General features: G+C 44.2%; 1 protein-coding gene across 1 annotated transcript in view; it reads left to right on the forward strand.

The window, feature by feature from the left end:
- Positions 1-23,390, forward strand: part of LOC134543233 (protein sister of odd and bowel-like) — a 45,334-nt gene extending 21,944 nt beyond the window's left edge. Inside the window, 2 exon segments of the mRNA XM_063388136.1 lie at positions 22,966-23,248; positions 23,250-23,390. Of these exon segments, the coding sequence (XP_063244206.1) occupies positions 22,966-23,248; positions 23,250-23,390 (424 nt within the window).
- The last annotated feature ends 765 nt before the right edge of the window (positions 23,391-24,155 follow it).

Genomic DNA, 24,155 nt, shown 5'->3' on the forward strand with positions numbered 1-24,155 from the left:
TGACGTCACGTTAAACTATCGTCCGTAAACCGACTTTACAGGCAACCAATTTTTCAAAATAGTTTTGCGATAAATAAAAACGAGGTGCTAGTCTCTGGAACGCGATATATAAACCACTTATGTTACACAAAAAAAGTTTCCTTTGCTCGTCGCGTGGAAAATCCATTTCCCGCGGCATGTCCGGGCAGCCGCCGACGGGAGGCAATAAACTTTCGAGGCACCGTGTGTGTCCGGCGTAATTTACTTAACTTTAATGTGAAAAGTGTAGCACATGTATTTCCCTTAATTACACACATTTGGACGTGGTATTTAATTAGCGGCTGGACGCGGTAGCCCTGGGCAGGTGCTTGGGCCGCCGTATATCTGAGTGGCCGCGCGGTTTAATGAAGCTGTGGCTGGGGCCAGGGCGACAACCGCCCAAGTCACGTGGGTGGCGTGTGGCGTGTGGCTACTGTTCTCCTCGCGTGCTGCGTGTCGACAGACTGCTGTCCTGCTGCCCTGCTAGCCTGATGTCCTGCTAGCCTGATGTCCTGCTGTCCTGCTGCCCTGCTAGCCTGATGTCCTGCTGTCCTGCTGTCCTGTTGTCCTGCTGTCCTGTCCTGCTGTCCTGCAGCACTGCTGTCCTGCTGTCCTGCAACACTGCTGTCCTGATGTACTGCTGTCATGCTGTCCTGTAGTCCTGCTGTCATGCTGTCCTGTGGTCCTGTTGTCATGCTGTCCTGCTGTCCTGCAACACTGCAGTCCTGATGTACTGCTGTCCTGCTGTCATGTAGTCCTGCTGTCATGCTGTCCTGCTGTCATGTAGTCCTGCTGTCATGCTGTTCTGCTGTCCTGCAACACTGCTGTCCTGATGTAATGCTGTCCTGCAACACTGCTGTCCTGCTGTCCTGCTGTCCTGCAGCACTGCTGTCCTGTTAGCCTGCTAGCCTACTGTTCTGCAGTCCAGCTTTCCTGCTGTCATGCTGTCCTTCTGCCCTGCTATCCTGCAGCACTACTGTCCTGTTGTCCTGCTAGCCTGCTGTGGCGCTGTCCTGATATCCTGCAGCACTGCTGTCCTTCTGCCCTGCTGTCATGCTGTCCTGCTGTCCTGCAGCACTGCTGTCCTGCTGTCCTGCTATCCTGCTAGCCTGCTGTCCTTCTGCCCTGCTGTCATGCTGTCATGATGTCCTGCTGTCCTGCTGTCCTGCAGCACTGCTATCCTGCAGTCCTGCTGCCCTACTGTCCTGCTTTCCTGCTATCCTGCCAGCCTGCTGTCCTGCTGCCCTGCAGTCGTGCTATCCTGCTGTCCTGCTGTCCTGCTGTCCTACAGCACTGCTGTCCTTCTGCCCTGCTGTCATTATGTCCTGCTGCTCTGCAATGCTGCTGACCTGACAAACGGAATCAACGATGAATGTAAACAAATATTATGAACAACACAACGACGACAGTACGGACAAAAATGTCCAAAACATAAATTATCAGACAGCACAAGAATTCCGTTGAAGGAGCTTATTCATGGAAAAAATAACAATACAACAACACAGAACACAGTGGGCTAACAACGACAAGACAGATTAAAAGCAGGCAGACAACAAAACTGGACAACGCAGCAAACACACAAACACGGCGATGAAGATAAACAAGTACCGTGGGAAACACGACGACGAAAGCACTGACGAACACAGAAGATTTCCAATGAGAACAGTTACGACGTACCACTGTTACGTCATACTCATAGGTCGTATATTACGGTTTCCGCATTTTTCACCAATAACGTTTCTTTTTCCACCTTCATCCCTGGGCGTGAGTGTTTTTTTCTTAAAAAAAAAAAACAACCGACATTCTTGAAAAGGGACAAGGCACACTCTGACACAGGCATTCCAGTAAGCTAATGTATATAGACCTGTAAAATTCGCGATTTCAAATTCATAAAGGATAGACTCCATGATCCTCTATGCACTCGAGCAAATTACATCTGCTGATTGGTTACCGACTCGTAACAACTGTTGACTGGAATGATCGTGATTCGCTAAATCTTCTGTTAAAGATTTTTCATTGGCCCAGAGTCCTTCAGATAAACTGTGGCCCAATCACTGAAGCAAAATAATGTCAAAAGTATTTGGAATCCATCCTATCGCGAAATGAATCCGTGAATTTTACAGGTCTCATCTAATGTACCTTGGTGAAGTCTGATTTGTAGAAGCGAGCGATAACTAGAGACCGGAAAAATTCGCGGGTTCAATGACCTCCAGGATAGACTCCAATATCCTCTATACACTCGGAAAAATGCCAACTGTTCATTGGCTGCTGACTTGTGAGTCGCCTCGACTGGGTGGCCTGTGATTCGACACTTCTATGAGTGAGGGTCTCTAATTGGCCCTCAGTCCTCCAGATTAACAGTGGACCAATGGCAGAAGCAGCACTCTAATGTATAATTATTTGAATTTTAGCATAACACGAAATGAACACGCGAATTTTTCAGGTCTCTAGCGATAAATAGAGCCACGGAATTTTCGCGCATTCATTTAGTCGCAAGCTAGAATGCAAACCTCCACACTGTCGCACTGTGTTCATGATTGGACCGCAGTTATCTGGACACGCCCCTCTACGACCGTGAGCAAACGATGTCCAGCTAGGTGAGAAGCAAGCGAATCAGGTAGTGCCAAATAACAAGGATAAAAATGTTCTCGCTAAGAAATCAACCAATGGGAAAGTAAACATGGGCCGAGCACACGTATAACTTTGAATTCTATCCTGAGGCCAGAAGAATCCGCGAAATTCACGGGTCTCTAGCGATAAGCAGTAAACTTCCAGAGAGATATCCATGAAACATAGTTTTGACGTTTACGTTCATGGACCCCTTGTTCGCAGTCACGGTTTTGCAGACGCATGCAGGGGCCTCCCTCAGGGTAGGGGGCTTCTTCATTCTTGAAGGGGGCTTGGGGGGAGGGGGGCGCTTCTCGACCCCCGGGGATGTTAGCTCGTGATGGCCAGCGCTCGGGAGCCTGGCGAGGCGCTTGTGCGCTTGTTGCGCCGTGCCCGCGCCAGCTCGCACAGAGGGTGTCGCCCCGCGGGGGGGCGCTGTAACAACACGTACCGCAATTAGGCGCGCTCTCGTTACCAGCCTTTATTTATCGCGGGGCCCCGGCTTCCGGCACGCGCGCGCGCGCGCCGCTCCAGATACCGTAGTTACGGCACGCGCCGCCGGCGACCCCCGCGGCGTCAAGTTTTCATCCTCGGACCGGGCCTTCTTCGGGGGCGCTGCCCGCAGAGCGCTTGTTCAGACCGGTGTACCTTCTGTCCCTATACTTACATAGAGAACGGAAAAATCCGCGGAATTCATTTCGCGATATGCTAAACTGCAAATAATTGTATTTTTATGCAATTTCTGCCATTGGTTAGCTGTTGACCTGGAGGACTGTGGGCCAATTACAGACCCTCAGTCAAAGCAGTGTCGAATCACGAGTCTCCCAATTGAGACGCCTCACAAGTCAGCAGCCATTGAACAGGCGACGTTTGCCCGAGTATGCACAGGATCGTATGGTCTATCCTGGAGGTCATTGAATACGCACATTTTACCAGTCCCTACATCTCTTATCGTCTTTAATGACCACGACATCAATGAGATATGAAACCGGTTCATTCATTATCACTAACATTCTTAACCTCTTTAGAATGGTGTCTGCCTCTACTATCCTTTTTTTTTAAGAAGCATTTACATTTAAAATCAATCTTGAATCATAATTAGAGGCCGGAAAAATTCGCGGATTCCTTTCGAGACAGGCTGGAATCCTAACTCGTTTAGCTTAATGCTGCGTCAGTGATTGGACCGCAATTTACCTGAAGGACTCTGAGCCAATGGCAAACACTCAACAAAAGAAGTATCGAATCATAAGAATCGCAGTAAACAGGTGTCCCGAGTTGGTAGCCAATGACCAGGTGATAGTTGCCCGAGTACATAGAGAATCGTGGAGTCTATCCTAGTGGTCATTGAAACCGCGAATTTTTCCAGTCCCTAATCATAATGATTAGGGACCGGAAAAATTCGCGGATTCAATAACCCCTAGGATAGCCTCCATTATCCTCTGCACTTCTCAAGTAAACACGCGTGTTCATTGGTTACTAAATTGTGAGTCGTCTCCACTGGGTAGCTTGTGATTCGACGCTTCTTTTGGTCGATAGTCTCTCATTGGCCCAGAGAGCTCCATATAAACCGCGATCGAATAGCAGAACCAGCAGAATTGTACACATGTTTGAATTTCAGACTATCACGAAATGAACCCGCGAATTTTTCCGGTCTCTACAAACAAATGTTTTGTCGAGGCGAACAAGCCTCCCTGCCGGTGTGTGGTCTCGCCGTGCACGCGGGGCGAACTCGCCGCCGAGGGCACGCAGGGCGGGTTACAGGCGTCGCGGCCGGTCGACGAAGGGGCGGGGTCCCCCGGAGTGATCGCACGTGTGGGGCCGTCATTCTTTTGTTCCCCGCCGACGTCGCCGGGGTAATGACTGGTCGGCGAGGCGACACCCGGGTGGGGAGACGCCCCGGACCCCGCGCGACCCTCGTCTCCGCCGGCGAACTGTCTTCGCTCAAGAAGCACCGGGTCTCCCCGTCCTTCAGTCTTACACACGAGAGTTCGTCCGTTCAAAAACCTCAAACACCCGCAAGTTTTTTCACCTCCTGCTTTGAAAATGGTGGCACGCGCGTGTGCTGCCCGTTCGAAGAAGGTGGTGTAAGTAATGGCTAGGGGCACGCATATTTCGCGAAAAAGATTCCCAGACCAGCTTAAAGTTGAAACACTTTAGCATCGTCTGTGTTTCTTGATTGGGTGAGATTTTTTTTTTTTCATGTACACGTACACACCAATCACAGTGAATCAGTTCGGATTCAAACGCGTCCTGAGTGGCTCGGCCAAACAAGGTGAACGACTTCTCTCGCAGACGGCCGCCAATCACAAGGAAGAAACCGCGGGTGTGGGTTTATCTTGTTGCAGTCTAATAGGCTTCCAGATTTATTCGCGAAAATGCCTGCCCCTATTTATGCCTTGGCGTGCCGAAAATTGGACTAAATAGTCCAAAAATTAGTAAAGGCATGCACATTTAGCGAAAATATTCCGAGACTAGATGAAAGTTAAAACAATGTAGCATCGTCTTTGTTTCATTATTGGGAGATTTTTTTTTACCGGGTACATTTCGATTGGTACATCACCAATCGCAGGAATTCAGCAAACGCGTCCTGAGTGGCTCGGACAAATAAGGCAACGGCTTCACTCATAGATGGCCGCCAATCACAAGAAATAAACAGCTGATGTGGATATACGTTGTTGCAGTCTAATAGGCGTTCAGATTTTTTTTCGCGATAGTGCCTGCCCCTAAAAATTAGTATTATGGCAAAAGATAAAAAATAATCCAAGTAGGCGTGACCTAAATAGCCATTAGGGGCTAGCCTACCCGGGCAGAGCTTTGGAACCAACCACGTCATTTGAAAACTGCTGAAAATATCCGAGTGGTGTCTTTTTTAAAATAATAATAATAATAATAATAATAATAATAACAACAACACGCCGAAGGCGACTGAGTAGTTCCGTATTTCGTTTTTAAAACTTTTTTTTTTTTTTTGAAAAATGAAATTTGGCGAATCGCGTTTTTTTTTTTTCAGACCGTGATACAACGATTACCAACCAGGAGATAAGTAAGCGAATCAGGCAGTGGCGACTAACGAGAATAAAAAAGTTCTCGTTAGGAAAACAGCCAATGGAAAAACAAACGTAGGTAGCGTAAACATAAGGTTTTGAATTTCAGCCCAAAAACAAAACAAAAAAAATTCTGCAATATATCCGGGTCTCTAATTATTAGGGACAGGAAAATTTGGCCGGTTCAATGACCTTCAGGATAGATTGCACGGTCCTCTGTATAATCGGGCAAACATCTATTCATTGGCTACCTACTGAACTGGATAAATTGAGATTTAATATTTCTTGGATTCGGGGGCTCTAATTGGCCCAGAGTCCTCCAAATGCACGGTGAAGCAATAGCAAAAAGCAGCAAAAGGCTATAATTATAGGCTATGAATTTTAGGATATCACGAAGTGAATTCGAGAATTTTTCCAGTCTTTTGAGATACTTATGTGCTTATTGATCCACCAAATAGGAATTACATACACTCCCTCATTGAACCACACGTTCCTCCATTCCTTTTTCTTCTTCGGCATCACTCATCACGTGTCCTGAGCACCTTCTCGAATCAATCACCATCACCAGCCGTGAGCTATGCGCGGCATCGCATGCCCAGCGTTCGAACAATTTTAGCACCGTGATTTCGGAAGAAATACTTGTGAGAAAAAAAAAACATTCCTCAAACGAATTGGCTGTGCAAAGGTTCGCCCGGGCTATTGATTTATAACCCCGCCAAAGGAACACACGACATGTTTATTAAGCTTTCACTTAACGACCAGGAGTGATGGATGTACCTCGCTGACTCATAGATACTTTATTCGGGAATATACAAATAAATCTCGGTGACGGGAGACTTATGAGTTTATAATAAGTCTGCTGCAAAAGGAGGTGGGGGGAATAATAATAATATGACGTTATTTATCATCTCGAGAATGAGACATCAAAAGTGTCAATGTGATTCATGCGCTCCGTTTCACTTTCAATTTTAATGTCATTGGGTGGAAATCAATCGTATTTGAGCCTTAATGTACTTACTTGTGTTATCAGTGTTTTCTGCCGCTATAACCAGTGGATTTCGTTATCTGGTCTCAGAATTGCTAGCATCCACTCTTTAACACTGATTGGAGAAGATTAATTATTAACAGGATTTCACCATAGTCTTTCGAATGCACAAGCAGTTTTGCAATTTCCTTTTAATTTCTTTGTAAAAATTTTTTTTTATAGATCATAGTTTCATTACCAACGTTTTTCCACAAGATGCTTTGCAAGCTCAATATAACTTCTCATTCTACACTATAATTTTTTTTGTAAATATAACTGTAATAATCGTGCAAAATTACAGATGCGTGTAAATCTGTACATTTCACTGACAGAACTTTTATTTCTACAAAAAAAAAGGGGGGGGGGGTTGTCTGTAAAGTCGGTTTACAGACAACAATTTTACGTGATAACGTCATGAGAAAACATTGATGAATAATTCCATACTTTTTAATTTTCAAATATTTTTTACAGTTTTTGCCAATTTAATTTAAATAATTTGTTTAAATAGAATCCGAACAATTAGTTAAAAAGCCCGCCTTAATCTGTTTGATATTACAGAAGATTTTCTCGCACGGTGGTTGGCCGGGGTTCTTGCACGCTCGGCTCAGGCGGAACGTGACAATTGTTTCGTGCGTGCAGCCGGCATTCATCGATTTATAAGACGTTATCACGTCAAAAACGAAAACGTGTATAGCATAGTGCTCTTTGGCCAGGTACCAATTCTCTGTCCTTTTTTGCGTCGGGAACGTTTCAACGAAAACGTTGCATTGAAGTTCGGCCTTGAAATTTTACTCTCATCGCGTCCAAAAAAAAGGTTCAAATGGCCTTTACTATAAGTGCACTGTTGGTCTGGACGGCTCTGGGCCAATGAGAAATCTTCAACCGAAGAAGTATCGAATCACAGGCAAACGAGTTGAGGCAACGCACAAGTCTCCTGCTAACGAACGGGCGCTAATTGCCCAAGTCAAAAAGGTGTCTTTTTTGACTGAATGCTTCCACATTTTACCCTCTCATATGATTGGGTAACACGTCATTTCCATGTTTGCTATTGGCGTCTAGTCTTTCAGGCGGTGTCTAATAACTAGAGACCGGAAAAATTCGCGTATTCATTTCGCGATAGACTGAAATTCAAACATGTGTATAATTCTGCTGTGGTTCTGCTATTAGCTCGCGGTTTAACTGGAGCTCTCTGGGCCAATGAGAGACTATCGACCAAAGAAGCGTCGAATCACAAGCTACCCAGTGGAGACGACTCACAATTTAGTACCCATAGAAACACGCGTGTTTACTTGAGAAGTGCAGAGGATAATGGAGGCTATCCTAGAGGTCATTGAATCCGCGAATTTTTCCGGTCGCTAGTTCTGACTGCAGGCTGAACCAGCGCAGGCCGGAGTGGGGCGGAGTCCCCCGGAAGCCGCCCCTTGCACGGGCGTGGAGCCCCGACAACGGGTCGCCGACGGCGCTGGCGTGTCCCGAACACCTCCGCACACTCGCCTCCAGTCGACGATACACGCCGACCAGCGCGGTCACAGCAAGTTGCGGCATCTCCGTCGCTAGGTTACCACATTCCTGGCCGGCTCTTTCGAGGCTAGGATTTATTTTCTCTTCTTTTAAACTCATAATGGCGTAATACGTGACGTCAGTAAAATTTCAAAATGCCCATCACAACGTAAATCAAGGTGGTCTTGGTTTTGTGAATGGCCTGCCTGGCATTACCAATTAATAACAAAAAAAATAATGATATAATAATACATCTTTCATGGTCAGCAACAAACACCACCCCCTCAAATTTCTCCGCTTGTTTTGTAATTTAAATATCGTTGAAAATGTCGTGATTTTCTTGTATTTTCTGAGTATGTGTACCTAGGTTCCTAGCCAGGCGCCACTCGAGACACAGATGTAGTATCTGGCTCTGACGTGTCGTACAACCTCGGGACTCGCGACACAGTCGAGACGAGCAGCCCCAACTCGACGGCGCGCTCCCGTCTGGACGCGACGGGCGCGGCCGAGTCACGGGCTCGGAAACCGCCGCCGAGAGTTATGGCCGACGTCCAAGTTTCGCGTTTTACGCCCGGGTCGCGTGCATAACCCGCCTCGTAAAAAAACGCCGCTAAATTAAGTTCTTCCTTGATTTATATTCATTGCGAGAGCGGCGGGGGTTTGTTTTTAGGGCCCCGGCGAGGGAGGCGTATTCAATCGCGGTCTTCCTGGCGTGGGTCGCCTTCGTTGCCCGCGCGGGCCCGGGAGTTGAAGCCATTGGCGCCGTGCATTGTGGGCGGCGGTCTCCGCGTGACGTCACACCAGCCCTGGACGGATACTGCCCGCGTCTATGCTATGTTACCTCGTGCATGGCCCCCACGTGCGATTACGGGCCCTGGAACCAGGATCGGAGACACGACTCCCCCCCCCCCCCCAATCATACAGTCACGTGCTACATTATAATTAGAGACCGGAAAAATTCGTGGATTCATTTCGCAATAGACTGAAATTCAAACATGTGTATAATTCTGCTGGTTCTGCTATTGGCTCGCAGTTTAACTGGAGCTCTCTGGGCCAATGAGAGACTATCGACCAAAGAAGCGTCGAATCACAAGATACCCAGTGGAGACGCCTCACAATTTACTAACCAATGAACACGCGTGTTTACTTGAGAAGTGCAGAGGATAATGGAGGCTATCCTAGAAGTCATTGAATCCGCGAATTTTTTCCGGTCCCTACGTAGCTATGGATGATCCTCGGGCCAGGATCACAGGATCACCAGATCGCGGATCGTGTTCGCGAGGATCCGCGCAGGAGCGCCTGTTAGGCGATGACTTATCCCCCGCCCCGACTACCGATCGCCAGCGCAGTCAACACTACTCCGACCAGCGAAACCGGAGTAGCTCGGCTCCACCCCAGGCGCGACTAATGTTCTCGAAACTAACCAGCATCGTGACGGAAACAAACATAAATAAACACCCCCCCCCCCCTCTACACAACCCGAGTGTCCTGATGAAGTATAACAGAAATCTTTCACAAAAAAATTCGGAGCCACAGATGCAAATACGTTGACACTTGCCCATTTTCTTTTTTGTGTTAAACAGCATTCGAAACGATTTACGGAGGTCGATGCGTTAAAGCAGGCGATATATATTTTGACGATGGCCACAAAAAAAAAATAGCAAAACAAAAAAATAAAAACACCTCAGATTGTTTATGCGTCTACCTAAACTACCTGGCGTGTGCTCACAAGCATGCCAACTTGTGAATTTATTTTTCTAATTTTTTTTCCCCTCTTTTATCATTTTTCGGGACGATTGTAAAAAAAAACCCGCGATGTAACTTTTTTTTTGTTTTTGTTTTGTTGTTTCGGTTTTGGTCCTCGATGGTCCTCCAATAGGAACGCCTGGTTCCCTGCGCGCAGGGGCCGCGAGAGATGATGTTTGCGGCGCATGTTAACGTAATGTAATTCACGCGTGAAATGATATACTGGTTGGCGGGGGGATGTGGAGGGGAAGGAGGGGGGGTTGGAAGTCGCGCCGTAAAACTGCTTTACGAGTCTCGACTCGCCTCTCGCAGGTAATTCGTCCCAAGAGGCCGGCCCGCAGGGGGGACTTGGCCCGCTCTGCCACCAGCACCGCCGCGGTCACGCTGCTTACGGGCCTAATGAAACCTAAAGTCCGTGGTGAATCCGCCCGTAATGACCGCGGAGCTGGTCTCCTCGGCTAGGGGGTCGGGGAGGGAGGGGGTGTGTGTGGGACGCCTCACCAGATATTTTGGCGCGTTCGCTAATCACGCCACGGGCTCGAGCAACGACGGTAAATCCTGCCCGCTTGTCATTCCCGATGATGGCCCGCTCGCGATTCGTTCCCCAGGGCTGCCACCCTCACCACACTTTCTGTTTTTTTTTTCTGGATCCTGTGCCGGAGGGCGTACCGGATTTATCGGACGACGCTTTGGCTGGAGAACGATCACCTCCTATACACGTGCTCCAAGGTTCATAACTGGAGACCTGAAAAATTCGAGGGTTCATTTCGCGATAGGCTGGAATCCAAATACATTTGCCCTTTATGCTGCTTCAGTGATTGGGACACAGTTTATCTGAAGGACTCTGGACCAATGAAAAACGTCGGACAAAAGAAGTATCTAATCACAAGCTTCCAAGTTAACACGTGTCACGAGTCAGTAGCCAATCAGCAGGTGTAATCTGCACAAGTACATAGAGGATCGTGGAGGCTATCCTAGAGGTCATTGAAAATCGCGAATTTTTCCGGTCCCTAGCTCGGAGTCATCCGGATTAACCGTGTACCAATAGCAGAAGCATCCCGCGAATGTTTACTGGGTGTCTGTGACTGCAGAAACAGCAAGGGAAGGGTGTATGTCCTGATCGCGGCCTCCTCGCACGCGCCGTGGCCCGAGCGGCGATGGAGTCGTCAGTCCTCTGCCCGCGGCGAATCACAGGTCCTCGCGCCTGTCACGTGGCCGCGTGCCGTAATCACGGTACACTGTCGCAGCAGTGCCCGCTCACAGAGCTCCACTCGAACACTGCTCTCACAGCCCGCTGTTCCAGCGATTCCTACAGCGGGGAGCGTTATTTCGGACCTGTAAAATTCGCGATTTCAAATCCTAAAGGATAGACTCCATGATCCTCTACGCACTCGTGCAAATTACATCTGCTGATTGGTTACAGACTCGTAACACCTGTTGACTGGAAAGATCGTGATTCGCCAATTCTTCTGTTAAATATTTTTCATTGGCCCAGAGTCCTTCAGATAAACTGTGGCCCAATCACTGAAGCAAAATAATGTCAAAAGTATTTGGACTCTATCTTTTCGCGAAATTAATCCGCGAATTTTACAGGTCCCTGGACATAAGTTATTAATAGGGACCGGAAAAATTCGCGGGTTCAATGACCTGTAGGATGAACTACATGTAGTTCTACGCACACTCGGTCAAATGCCACCCACTGATTGGCTGCTGTCTTGTGAGACGTTCCAGCGTATAGCACCCTGTGATTCGACAAAGCTTTGTTTGGGTGTTTCCCATTGGCCCAGAGTCGTCCAGGTGAGTTTTGAGCCAACGTCAGAGGCAGCACTTAAGGTATAACGATTTTGTATTTTAGCCTATCGCGAAATGAATTCGCGAATTTTTTTTCCGGTCTCCAGTTATCAAACACCGCCTGAAAGACTAGACGCCAACAACAAGTGCGCTGGCTCTGGTCGGCTGGTCGCGGGTGCCTGGTGGTCCAATGGTCGCCGACGCGGCGGCGGATGGCTGCTGCGACGACCGCCTGAGCAACTGTCGCCGGGTCGCCCACGCGGCGCGCATGTACCGGCCGGACGGCACGAACAAGATAATCCCGGCGGGAAAAACCCGGCATGCTCATTATTCACGAATAAATTAAAAAAGCCCGAACCCGCCTGCCCGGCCTTTCGAACTCCCTTGCTCCTCGAGTGTGTTCGGCGCGCCTACCAACCAGTCCCGGACACGTGAGCGCGGAGTAATATGACAAGTATGATAAGTAAGCCCTTGTGTAGAAAACCGGAAACATTAACCCCGTGGACCCCCGTCCGCGCTCCGATGCGTGTTGTTTGTTTGAAACAGACCTCGAAAATTTCGATTATTCAATTGTAGGGACCGGCAAAATTCGCGTTTTCAATGACCTCTGGGATAGACTCCATGATCCTCTATGCACTTCTGCTGGCTACTGACTCGTGACACGTGTTAACTCGGAAGCTTGTGATTCGATACTTCTTTTGTCAGATGTTTTTCTATGGTCCAGAGTCCTTCAGATAAACTGTGGCCCAATCACTGAAGGAGCATAAAAGACAAATGTATTTGGTTCTAGCCTATCGCGAAATGAACCCGCGAATTTTTCAGGTCTCTATTCATTTGAAGGGGCAAGCATTTTTTGCATCTGAGCGCTTGTTAGACTGCAACAACGTACATCCACATCAGCTGTTTCTAACTTGTGATGATTGGCGGCCGTCTGCGAGAGAAGTCGTCGCCTTGTTTGGCCGAGCCACTCAGGACGCGTTTGCTTCCGCGCTGAGTTACTGTGATTGTTGTTATGTTACATTTGAAATGTACCTACCTGAAAAGAAAAAATACCCAATAATGAAACAAAAATACGATGCTACAGTGTTTTAACTTTCAGCTAGTCTCGGAATCTTTTTCGGGAAATATGCATGCCTCTATTCATTTGTCATCAGTACAGACCTGCAAAATTCGCGGATTCATTGACCTCTAATATAGACTCCATAGTCCTTTAAATACTCGCGGAAATGACACCTGTTCATTGGCTACTGACGCGAAAGACGTCTCAACTAGGCTGTCCGTGATTCGGCACTTTCTTGGTTTAGTGTTACCCATTGGCTCACAGTTCCCCGGATAAAATGTGGGCCAATCGCAGAAGCGGTACGAAGGTATAGTTGTTTTGATGCTAGCCTATCGCGAAATGAATCCGCGAATTTTGCATGTCTCTAGTCATCAGTAGAGACCTGCAAAATTCGCGGATTCATTCGGTGATAGGCTAGAATGTAAACACATAATTATACCTCTCAGATAATTTTGCTATTGGCTTACTGTTCATCTGGACGAATCTCAACCAGTTATATCAACCAAAGAAGGATCGAATCACAGACAAACCAGCTGAGACGACTTACAAGTCGGCAGCCAATGAACTTGCGTTATTTTCTAGAGTGTACAGGGGTATGTGCAGTCTATCCTGAAGGCCATCGAAACCGCGAATTATGCAGGTCTCCAGTCATCAGACTAAAACGCAAATGTTCACACTCTCGCACTGATTGGACCGCAGTTGTTTGGTCACGCCCCTTCCGCGACTCTGAGCCAACGACGCCCAGCTAGGAGAGATTTGAGCGATTCAGGTAGTGCCCACGTACAAGAACAAAAAAAAGTCCTCACCAAAAAATCAATTGATGCGAAAAACAAACGTTTGTACAGCAATCTTAGGTCTCCAAATTATTTTGCCTGACGCCAAACGAATACGTGAAATTTTCCGGGTCTTATTTTATTGTTCAGGACACCCGGAAATTACGGGTAGCCTATTCATTCGGCTTCACAATAAAATTTACAGTACTATTATGCAGAATTTACCCACATTGTAATTGCTGGTGACACGATTATTTCCCGAATTCATTTAACTCCATGATGTATTCGACTGGTCTTTGTGTAAATAATTGTTTTTATAGAATACTAATTATTGAAAGAGGCTGTAAAATCCGTTGATTCTTTGCATGATATTCCAAAACTTAAATAATTATATATTTGTGCTGCTTCTGCTATTGGTTAAAGTTTAATCGGGAGGGCTCTGTGCCAATTAGAGACCCTCAGTCAAATAATAATGGAACCAAGACATCTGCCAACGAACAGGTGACGTTTTCCCATGTATGCATGGAATCGTGAAGTCCATCGTGGTAATCATTGAAACCACGATATTTTTCCAGTCACTAGTTATTAGTAGAGACCTGCAAAATTCACGGATTCATTCGGTGATAGGCTAGAATTCAAACACATATAAGTTACCTCTTAGATAATTTTGCTATTGGCTTACTGTTCATCTGGACGAATCTCAACCAGTTATAAACCCTCAACCAAAGAAGGATCGAATCACAGACAAACCAACTGAGACGACTTACAAGTCGGCAGCCAATGAACTTGCGCTATTTGCCCGAGTGTACAGGGGTATTTGCAGTCTATCCTGAAGGCCATCGAAACCGCGAATTTTACAGATCTCTAGTTATTAGAGACCCCCTGAAAGACTAGACGCCAATAACAAACGTGGAAATGACGTGTTTACCCAATCATATTTGAGGGTAAAATTTGGGAGCATTCAGTCAAAAAATGACACTTTTCTGACTCGGACAGTTAGCGCCCGTTCGTTAGCAGGAGACTTGTGCGTTGCCTCAACTCGTTTGCCTGTGATTCGATACTTCTTTGGTTGAAGGTTCCTCATTGGCCCAGAGCCGTCCAGACCAACAGTGCGCTTATAGTAAAGGCCACTTGAAGATATGCGTATTTGAATTTTATCCTATATCGTGAAATGAATCCGCGAATTTTTCCTGTGTCTAAGGTTGGAATGCACCCTGTGGATGGAAAATAAAGTAATAACACTTGACATTTACAGTCATATTTATTTTGTTGTGAAAGCGTGATCTTTCTTTTGTATTTCTACAAAACTATTTGTTTGGACAGCTAATTTCAAAAAAAAAAAAAGAAAGAAATATATTTGAGGTAATGAACTTTATTTACAAACCCATAAAAGAGGGCCTTCTTTCACAGCTTGAAACGTTTGGACATCTTATTTTTTTGAAGTAGGAGTGTTTGGACCCATCACGGCTGTACATTAAATATTCCGTACGTGTACATGAATATGTATGTAACATTGTTACCATCTGTCGGCAGCGCGCGCGCGGATGAAGAGGTTCGTAACTTTTAGAATGTTCTTTTCTTCTTCTTCTTCTTTTTTCCCTGCTGCTGTTGAGGTAAGGTTACGGTGGGTGTGTTTTAGAATGCGTGTCTCTCATCTCCAGCTGCAGCGTTCAAAACAAGTCTCTTCGCTGACAACGAACCCATAACCATCCATTCGAGTCTTTAGCTTTTTTCGGAAAGTTTGAACTCCCGACCACATGAACAGCGAGTCTGATGGTGTTCCGCTTGAGACCGTCTCAACATATCTTCACCGGAACTGTTTCCAAGTGCCGGCTGCTGATAACCACGTGAAGAAGCGACACACAACCCTGTAGACATGTCTCGGGAAAAATGTAATACAATAATTCATAAACCACAACCGTTATAAGGTCTGGACATCTTTCTGGGCCTGACGCAGGACCAATGTTTTCTTTTTTCCAGCATTATGTTCGTTGATAAGAGTAGATTTTATTCAACAAAACAGACATTATTTTGCATATGTGAAGTTGATGTGAGGACATAAATGACCAAGCAACTGAACCAAATTTTAAAAATCGACTTCAGCATATGTGTAGCATTCACGACTAAACCCTCTTGCTAGCTCAACACTTCACGTAAAATAAGTCTGTTAAAAAGAAAATGCGTGCGTATACTTATCTACGCCTGTTAAAAGTTGTACTTACCTACTTGGCGTAGTAAAAAAAAAAAGTAACGTTAACTTTACATGAACATAATTAGAAGAAATAAAATAATTAAAGGACTCGAGTGATATCATAACTGCGTTTGGTAAAGTATAATATCAATAAAATCTAAACATGAATAACTAAATCCTCTGTATTCAACATAAATATAAACCGTGCACCTATAAGATAAATTATTTAATTGTAAAATAGCCAAGATAAATTTAAATTAATAATGAAAAACAATCAATATGCTTAATGTTTATTATAATTTACTCTAATTTGTTTGTTAAACAATAATGTAGACTAATAATTTATAATGCAAAAAAATAAATAGTAGGCCTACATACATACCTACTTGAAAACGTTTAGAATCACAATTTTTATCACTAGGGGCAGGCATTTTTCACGAAAAAATCTGAACGCCTATTAGACTGCAACAATGTATATCAACATCAGCGGTTTCTTCCTTGTGATTGGCGGCCGTCTGCGAGAGAAGTCGTTGCCTTATTTGACCGAGAAACTCAGGACGCGTTTGCTTCCGCACTAATCACGGTGATTGGTGCGGTCACAATGTTCATGTACCTGGAAAAAAATTCACCCAACCATGAAACAAAGACGATGCCACAGTGTTTTAACTTTCAGCTGGTCTCGGAATCTTTTCGCGAAATATGCATGCCCCTATTTATCACTAATATTCACAACAAACAAATTATTTTAATTGCATGGTCCAGTATTCAATACCAATAAATAAAGTATATGATTTAAAACCATAGATATAATTTTTTATTCGTATGAAGCCTTTTTCATCGTATCAGTTTTTGTTGCATGGTGTGCGCGTTTCGTAATAATTCATTCGCATAATTTGTTTTTCATAACGCGCCTAAAGAAGTATAACTTCAAAAAAAATTTCAATAATGTACTATTATGATGTCCAGAGTTAATTTTTTTTCAGTATTGACTGTTCGTATTAAAACTATGTCGTTGTAAGCTTATGGTGTTCGTTTGTGTGGTGTCATTTTTCTGGCTAAATTCCTTCCATGCACAAAATTCTGAAGCATGTTTTTCCCCCCCTTTCAATAACAACCAACGTAAACAACCAATGGCGTAGGCCCATGACATAATGAAAAATACATTTTCCTTTACGCTGTATTTTTTTTTGTAAATGGAACAGAAATATTCGCGTAAAATTACAGATGTTTGTAAATTTGCACATTTACGTGAAAACAACAAACTGTGTCAATACAAAATAGTTCTCGCAGTAGAGACCGGAAAAATTCGCGGATTCATTTCGCGATAGGCTGAAATTCAAACATGTGTATAATTCTGCTGTGGTTCTGCTATTGGCTCGCGGTTTAACTGGAGCTCTCTGGGCCAATGAGAGACTATCGACCAAAGAAGCGTCGAATCACAAGCTACCCAGTGGAGACGACTCACAATTTAGTAACCAATGAACATGCGTGTTTACTTGAGATGTGCAGAGGATAATGGAGGCTATCCTAGAGGTCATTGACTCCGCGAATTTTTCCGGTCCCTAGCTCGCAGTAATACTGGGTTCGGATTATTGTGTTGTCCCACTACCTCCAATAGTTAAAGTTTTTTCTTTTGCAAACTGCGCACGTCAGTAAGCAATGTACATAAAACTAAAGTCAAATTGTTGAATATTCGATTATATTTTCCGTGGTATAAAAATAAATATGTTTGAATGAAACATTTATTGAAACATAAAATTATGCTAAGCGGCAATTTTCGTTTTCGTAATAAACGTAAGCAAAAAAAATAACCTTAGCCATGTGTTGTAGGCCACAAAGTTACTATCTTTAATGTAGTATATTACAGACTATTTCTTGGCATCTAAGTTTCACTTTTGTACAAAAAAATTTTTTTGGCGTGTTAACGTCTTATAAATCGATAAACGCCGGCTGCACGCACGAAAAATCATGACTCATTGTCACGTTCCGCCTGAGCCGAGCGTGCAAGAACCGGCCAGCCAACGTGCGAGAAAATCTTCTGTAATATCAAACAGGTTAAGGTGGGTTTTTTAACTAATTGTTCGTGATTATATTTAAACAAATTGTTTAAATTAAATATTGCAAAAAAACTGTAAATAATATTTGAAGATTAAAAAGTATGCAATTTTTCATCAATGTTTTTTTTATGATGTTATCACGTAAAATTATCGTCCGCAAACCGACTTTACAGACAACGCACTTTTTTTTAAGAGTGCGGAGGATGAGAGACGCGAACAGGAAGTAGCAGGGAAACAAACGCCGAAGCAGTTAGATACAAATGCGGCGTTGGAGTCGAGATGCATCAGAGTAACGAACAGGAAGTGGAACGAGAGCGGAGGAAAGAAGGGGATGGGAAGTGAGTTTTTGAAGCGCAGGTCCGTGGAGATAATGAAGACCGTTCCTCGAGGGGAAAGAGAGAAAAAAACAAAAAAAGCACGGAACAATAGCAGAGAGAGAGGCGCGGGTTGTACTGCGTGAACCAGATCAGGTCACGTGGTGTGTGTGTATGCGAGTAGGCGAGGGGTGATGGAGGGAAGGATTGTGCTGTGGATCCCTCGAGGTGAACGGGTGTGCTTGTAACTGCCAACCAGAGACACCCAGAGGAGTCACAACTCTGCCTTGTGTATATTAGTATTGGTGGAAGTGGGTGTTAGTAGAAATGGGAGCTCACCTCATATTGGTTGCACATGGATGTGAAAAAATGTGGTTTTTTTGTTATATCTCCGGCTAGTCGTAAGCTTTTAAAACAATAGTTTTCATCAACATCTGTCCAGAAGTTTTTCTGCGATACTCGAATAAACAGACAAATAGACAAATATTGAATAAAAATATATAAATTGAATAAAAAAGTTATTCAATAATAAATTTTAAAATTCAATAAATTTTTATCTATATAAAAAATATCTATATAATGATACCAAATTTATATGAATTAAGAGTGGTTTTTGCTAAAAAAAAAAAAAAGGATAAATATTTTTGAGGCATTATTGTATTAATATATATGATTATATTGGTTACGATTGACATTTTGAATATATATATGTTTATTGTACTTCTTCGTATTCCTAAATTTTTTAGTGATTCAACTTTCATGTTGCGTAGAACCATCATAAAATAAAATTGAATCAAGGTTTAAAGTAATATTTTACGGATACCCTATTATTAGGCCCTAAATCATCTGTAAGATGAAATAATCCTATATATCATTGTAATAGTATTGTTTTTACGTAAATAAAATATTTTTACAAATATTAGGTGTGGTTTACTAGTTGAGACTATAAAAATACACTGGGCTTTTATGTGTGGATCTCAAAATCTAACATTCTAAAAGCTGTTTTATTTTTTTATTTTTTTTTCCTTGGGATTATTCAATGAAAATAATTATTTTTACATTATATTTGTTTGTTTTCATATAAATACATTAATTTCGGTTCTTACTAGTGGTGTTTATGTTGGAAAATAATACATTAGGTACTTTGTGATTGCGTTAAAAACGTTTCTAAACAAAACCCAACATTTAGCCTGATCTTTAATTCTGCGGTTAGTGGCACTGTGTATGACACGTAGGCAGACGTTATTTATTTTATATTTAAGTTGTCTCTTATAAGAATAATACAGTAAAGTAACTACTATGCTTGATGAAAGTAGTTTTTTTCTGCCTTTGGTAACATTCCGAAAATTTTAATTTAGAGCATAGCCGGATGATTATTATTTTTGTCTTTGTAACTAACTCCATTATTCCATCTCGTGACTCTTTATAAACAGCTATTTTTTTTTACACCAAGTCTATTTCTGGAGGTAAATTTCAATTTTTCCGCTGCAAATGGAAGGAACAGTGGGCTTTTTGCCGGAAAGGTGTTGGGCCGGGTGGGGATAGATTGCTTATTGCTCACCAACACGCAATCACCGCAGTTTTTCTTCCACTTTACCTCGTGTTTTATCGGCGACTACATTGTTCTTCGAGCAACGGCCAGCATCGTACCTCGTATTTTTTTTTAATAAAAAATAATTTGTTGCCAAACGTGTCACGCCGTCTTGTATTTTCCACATTGTTTCCTACCGCCGAGGTGGGCCCGCCTGGTCATGAGTGTCTGTGTCAGTGGAGTGGGGTCTTTAAGTGCGACACTCGCTGGTGCTTCTGGCGCAGTGTCGCCTCTAAGCGCGAGACCATGGACTGGCGCGCAGTCCCGGGCTTCATTTCGCGGCAGGCTGGAATCCAAGCAGTTTTACCTCCGACCTGCTCCTGCGATTGGCTCACAGTTTTTGAGAAATAACTCTGAGTCAATGAGAAACTCTCATCAATAGAGGCAAGCATTTTTCGAGAAAATATCTGAACTTGTATTAGAATGCAACAATGTAAACCCACACCAGCTGTTTCTTCCTTGTGATTGGCGACCATCTATGAGAGAAGTCGTTGCCTTATTTGGCCGAGCCACTCACGACGCGTTTGCTTCCTGCTGAATTACTGTGATTGGTGATGTAACAATCGACATTCACCTGAAAGAAACTCGCCCAATCAAGAAACACAGACGATGCTACAGTGTTTTAACTTTCAGCTGGTCTCGGAATCTTTTCGCGAAATATGCATGCCTAGAGACCAGATAAATTCGCAATTTCAATGACCTGTAGGATATACTGCATGATCCTCTATGCACGCGGGAAAATTACATTTGCTCATTGGCTACTGACTCGTGACACCTGTTAACTGGAACGATGGTGATTCGATACTTCTTTTGTTAAAGGTTTTTCATTGGCCGAGTATCATTCAGATAAACTGTGGCCCAATCACTCATACAGCAAAAGGGCAAACTTTTTTGGATTCTAGACTATCACGAAATGAATCCGCGAATTTTTCCGGTCTCTAGTTATGTACCCTCAGAAAAATTCTTAAATGTTTTTTTCGCAAACTGACCCCACTCAGACATATCGAACAGTTTTCAAGTAGCGAGGTTTCTTCTGAATCTCTGCACACCGTACACATGTGCGCCCGGATAAACCGATCCCGTTAGTACTGAATTTATTTTTTTGTTCAGACCATCTAAACATTTATAAAACATTTGGGGAAGGGCACGTACGAATGCTTCAATAGTACATCATATCAAGTTCAACAATATACCTTTTAAAATAAAATAGACTTTTCACTATGGTCAGTACGAGTAGTTTATTATGAAATGTACCTACATAAGTAAAACTTGTGGCCTCTAAGAATAAATTGGGAATTTGGTATAATATTATAAGTATGTGTTATTATTTTCAAAGATCAGTTGTAATATCACTGGGTTTTTTTTAATGCTGCTACCAAATATGTTTGTGGTGTCCACATTGACAAAAATATTTTGTGGGGCCGCAAAACGTTTATTTGTGATTCTGTGTGTATAATAAACTTTGTATTTCCCATGAATATCAGTGTGATCCAATCGAAAGTACTATATTTCTTTCTAATATTGCATAAGGAATCTATTCAGTTTGCTTTTTCAGTTCCTCTTCATATAATTATGATGACGCACATGATCAGCTAAGTTATAGCCTCATGTTTACTCGCCAGTCTCACAATAGCTCTTGTATGGATAATATAACTTTTAAAGGAATTTTTTCTACGTATTCATTTTAATAACTAGACTTGATGATGAGATTCAAGGACATTTTAGGGTTTCTTAAAGAGAGCACGAATTGTTCCAATGATACATGAAATATTACTCGTCTAGTATGAAGAGGCATGTGAGGATAAAGTATGTAACTATTTCATACAAGAGTTCCTACTATTCACACAGTAGCCAGAACATTATGAGACAATGGGTGTCCTAATGAACAATAATGATAAAAGATTATTGATGCTTTTGGGGCACCAAACTATAGCATAAATTCAGTTTTGCAATATTCTTCCAAAAATACAAGTCAATATAACATGTGATGAGACTACGCGTGATTTTCCAATGATTGGTAATAAATTTATGTATGAAGTGGTTGGATTGATAATAAAAAAAGTGCTTGTGGCCATGAAATACCGAGATTAGTGAGTCATCCGTGTGTAGAGGTAAGGAAATTTCGCTGATTCACTTGATCGCAAGCTAGGATGCAAATCTCTGTACTCTTCTAGTTTGTTGATGTTTGGATCACAGTTGTCTACGACCGTGAGCCATCGATGCCCAGCTAGGAGAAAGACCTAATAACTAGAGAGCGGAAAAATCCGTGGATTCATTTCGCGATATGCTAAAATGCAAATAATTGTATTTTTATGTAACTTCTGCCATTGGTTCACTGTTGACCTGGAGGACTGTGGGGCCAATTAGACCCTCAGTCAAAGCAGTATCGAATCACGAGTCTCCCAATTGAGACGCTCACAAGTCAGCAGCCAATGAACAGGCGACGTTTGCCCGAGTATGCACAGGATCGTGGAGTCTATCCTGGAGGTCATTGAATACGCGAATTTTTTCAGTCCCTACTAATGTCTAGGGACCGAAAAAATTCGCGGATTCATTGACCTCTAGGATAGCCTCCATTATCCACTGCATTTCTCAAGTAAACACGCCTGTTCATTGGGTACTAAATTGTGAGGCGTCTCCACTGGGTAGCTTGTGATTCGACGGTTCTTTGTTCGATAGTCTCTCATTGGCCCAGAGAGCTCCAGTTAAACCGCGAGCCAATAGCAGAACCAGCAGAATTGTACACTAGTTTGAATTCCAGACTATCACGAAATGAATCCGCGAATTTTTCCGGTCTCTACTTATAACTAGAGACCGGAAATATTCGCGATTTCAATGACCTGTAGGATATACTGCATGATCCTCTATGCACGCGGAAAAATTACATATGCTCATTGGCTACTGACTCGTGACACCTGTTAACTGGGACGCTATTGATTCGATACTTCTTTTGTTAAAGGTTTTTCATTGGCCGAGTATCATTCAGATAAACTGTGGCCCAATCTCTGATGGAGCAAAAGGGCAAACGTTTTTGGATTCTAGACTATCACGAAATGTATCCGCGAATTTTTCCGGTCTCTACTTATAACAGGAACAGAAAGGTTTTCGTCAGGAGCAACGAAGGCTCTGACGCCAAAAGAATCCGCGAGATCCCCAGGTCTCTGGCGAGGTCAACGTCCCAGTGGATCGTGGGCACGTGATGGCGGTTGCAAGTTGCTGACGGCGGGGTCGGTGGTCTTGGTGTTGCAGGTACATCCACTCGAAGGAGAAGCCATTCAAGTGCGGCGAGTGCGGCAAGGGCTTCTGCCAGTCGCGCACGCTCGCCGTGCACAAGATCCTGCACATGGAGGAGTCCCCGCACAAGTGCCCCGTGTGCAGCCGCTCCTTCAACCAGCGCTCCAACCTCAAGACGCACCTGCTCACGCACACCGACATCAAGCCCTACAACTGCTCGTCGTGCGGCAAGGTGTTCCGGCGAAACTGCGACCTGCGCCGGCACAGCCTCACGCACAACCTGGGGGCGGCCGCGTCCTCCGCCTCCGCCGCCGCCGCCGCCTCCGCCTCCTCCTCCTCGGCCGCAGGGCCGGCAGCAGCCGCCCCCGACTCGCCGCCCCCGCTGGCCGCCGCGCTGGCCCTCATCTCGTCCCCCGGGTTCAGCATCGAGGCGCTCATGAGCGCCGGCGGCAAGTAGACCCGGGGCGCCTGCTGACCCCTCCTGGGCGACAGCAACCCTCTCCCGACGAGAGAGACTCTGTTCCGAGTCGGTCACAGCCGAGTGTACCACAGCCTCCAAGGGCCTAACGAAATGTCAAAGCCTGCAATCGAAATCCTCTTTCCGTGATGAAATCGCGCTAACAGTATTAGGTATTATGTGTGTCAGTGAGGCGGGATGATAAGCGCGACGCTCACTGGTGCTTCTAGCGCGGTGTCTCCTCTGGACTGGCGCGCAGTCTTCTCGTCGTCACAGGACAACTGTGAAATTTGAGCGGTGACCGTAACATTATATACCGCGGATAAATGAAAATAAAGGTGTAATGCAAGTCCCTTAAGTGCTTTCAAGAATCTTTTACCGGTTGTTTTACGCCTAAAAATTACTGTGAAAAACACGCGTTTTAACCATTTTAACTCTTCTAAAAACACAGTTTAAAAACTTAATCCGAAATCAAAAGTACTTACTTTTCGGTCCTCAGCGAACTCTTAAATGCTTTTCGTAAGCATACCACGCTCGGATTATCTTGAGTAGTTTTGAAATCGCGTTGTTTTACCTGAAGCTCTGCGCACCGCGTGTGTGCCCGGGTAGGCGGAGCCCTTAACAGTGGTCGCGATAGAAATTAAGAAACGCACAGCACCATACATACATGGTATGCGCCTCGCTTTCAAACTATACCTGGACTTATGCATTTTTTTACGGCGGGTCTTGTCACTAAAAGTCTTTAAAA

Source organism: Bacillus rossius (genome assembly GCF_032445375.1).
Source record: "Bacillus rossius redtenbacheri isolate Brsri chromosome 9 unlocalized genomic scaffold, Brsri_v3 Brsri_v3_scf9_2, whole genome shotgun sequence".
Classification (NCBI taxonomy): domain Eukaryota; kingdom Metazoa; phylum Arthropoda; class Insecta; order Phasmatodea; family Bacillidae; genus Bacillus; species Bacillus rossius.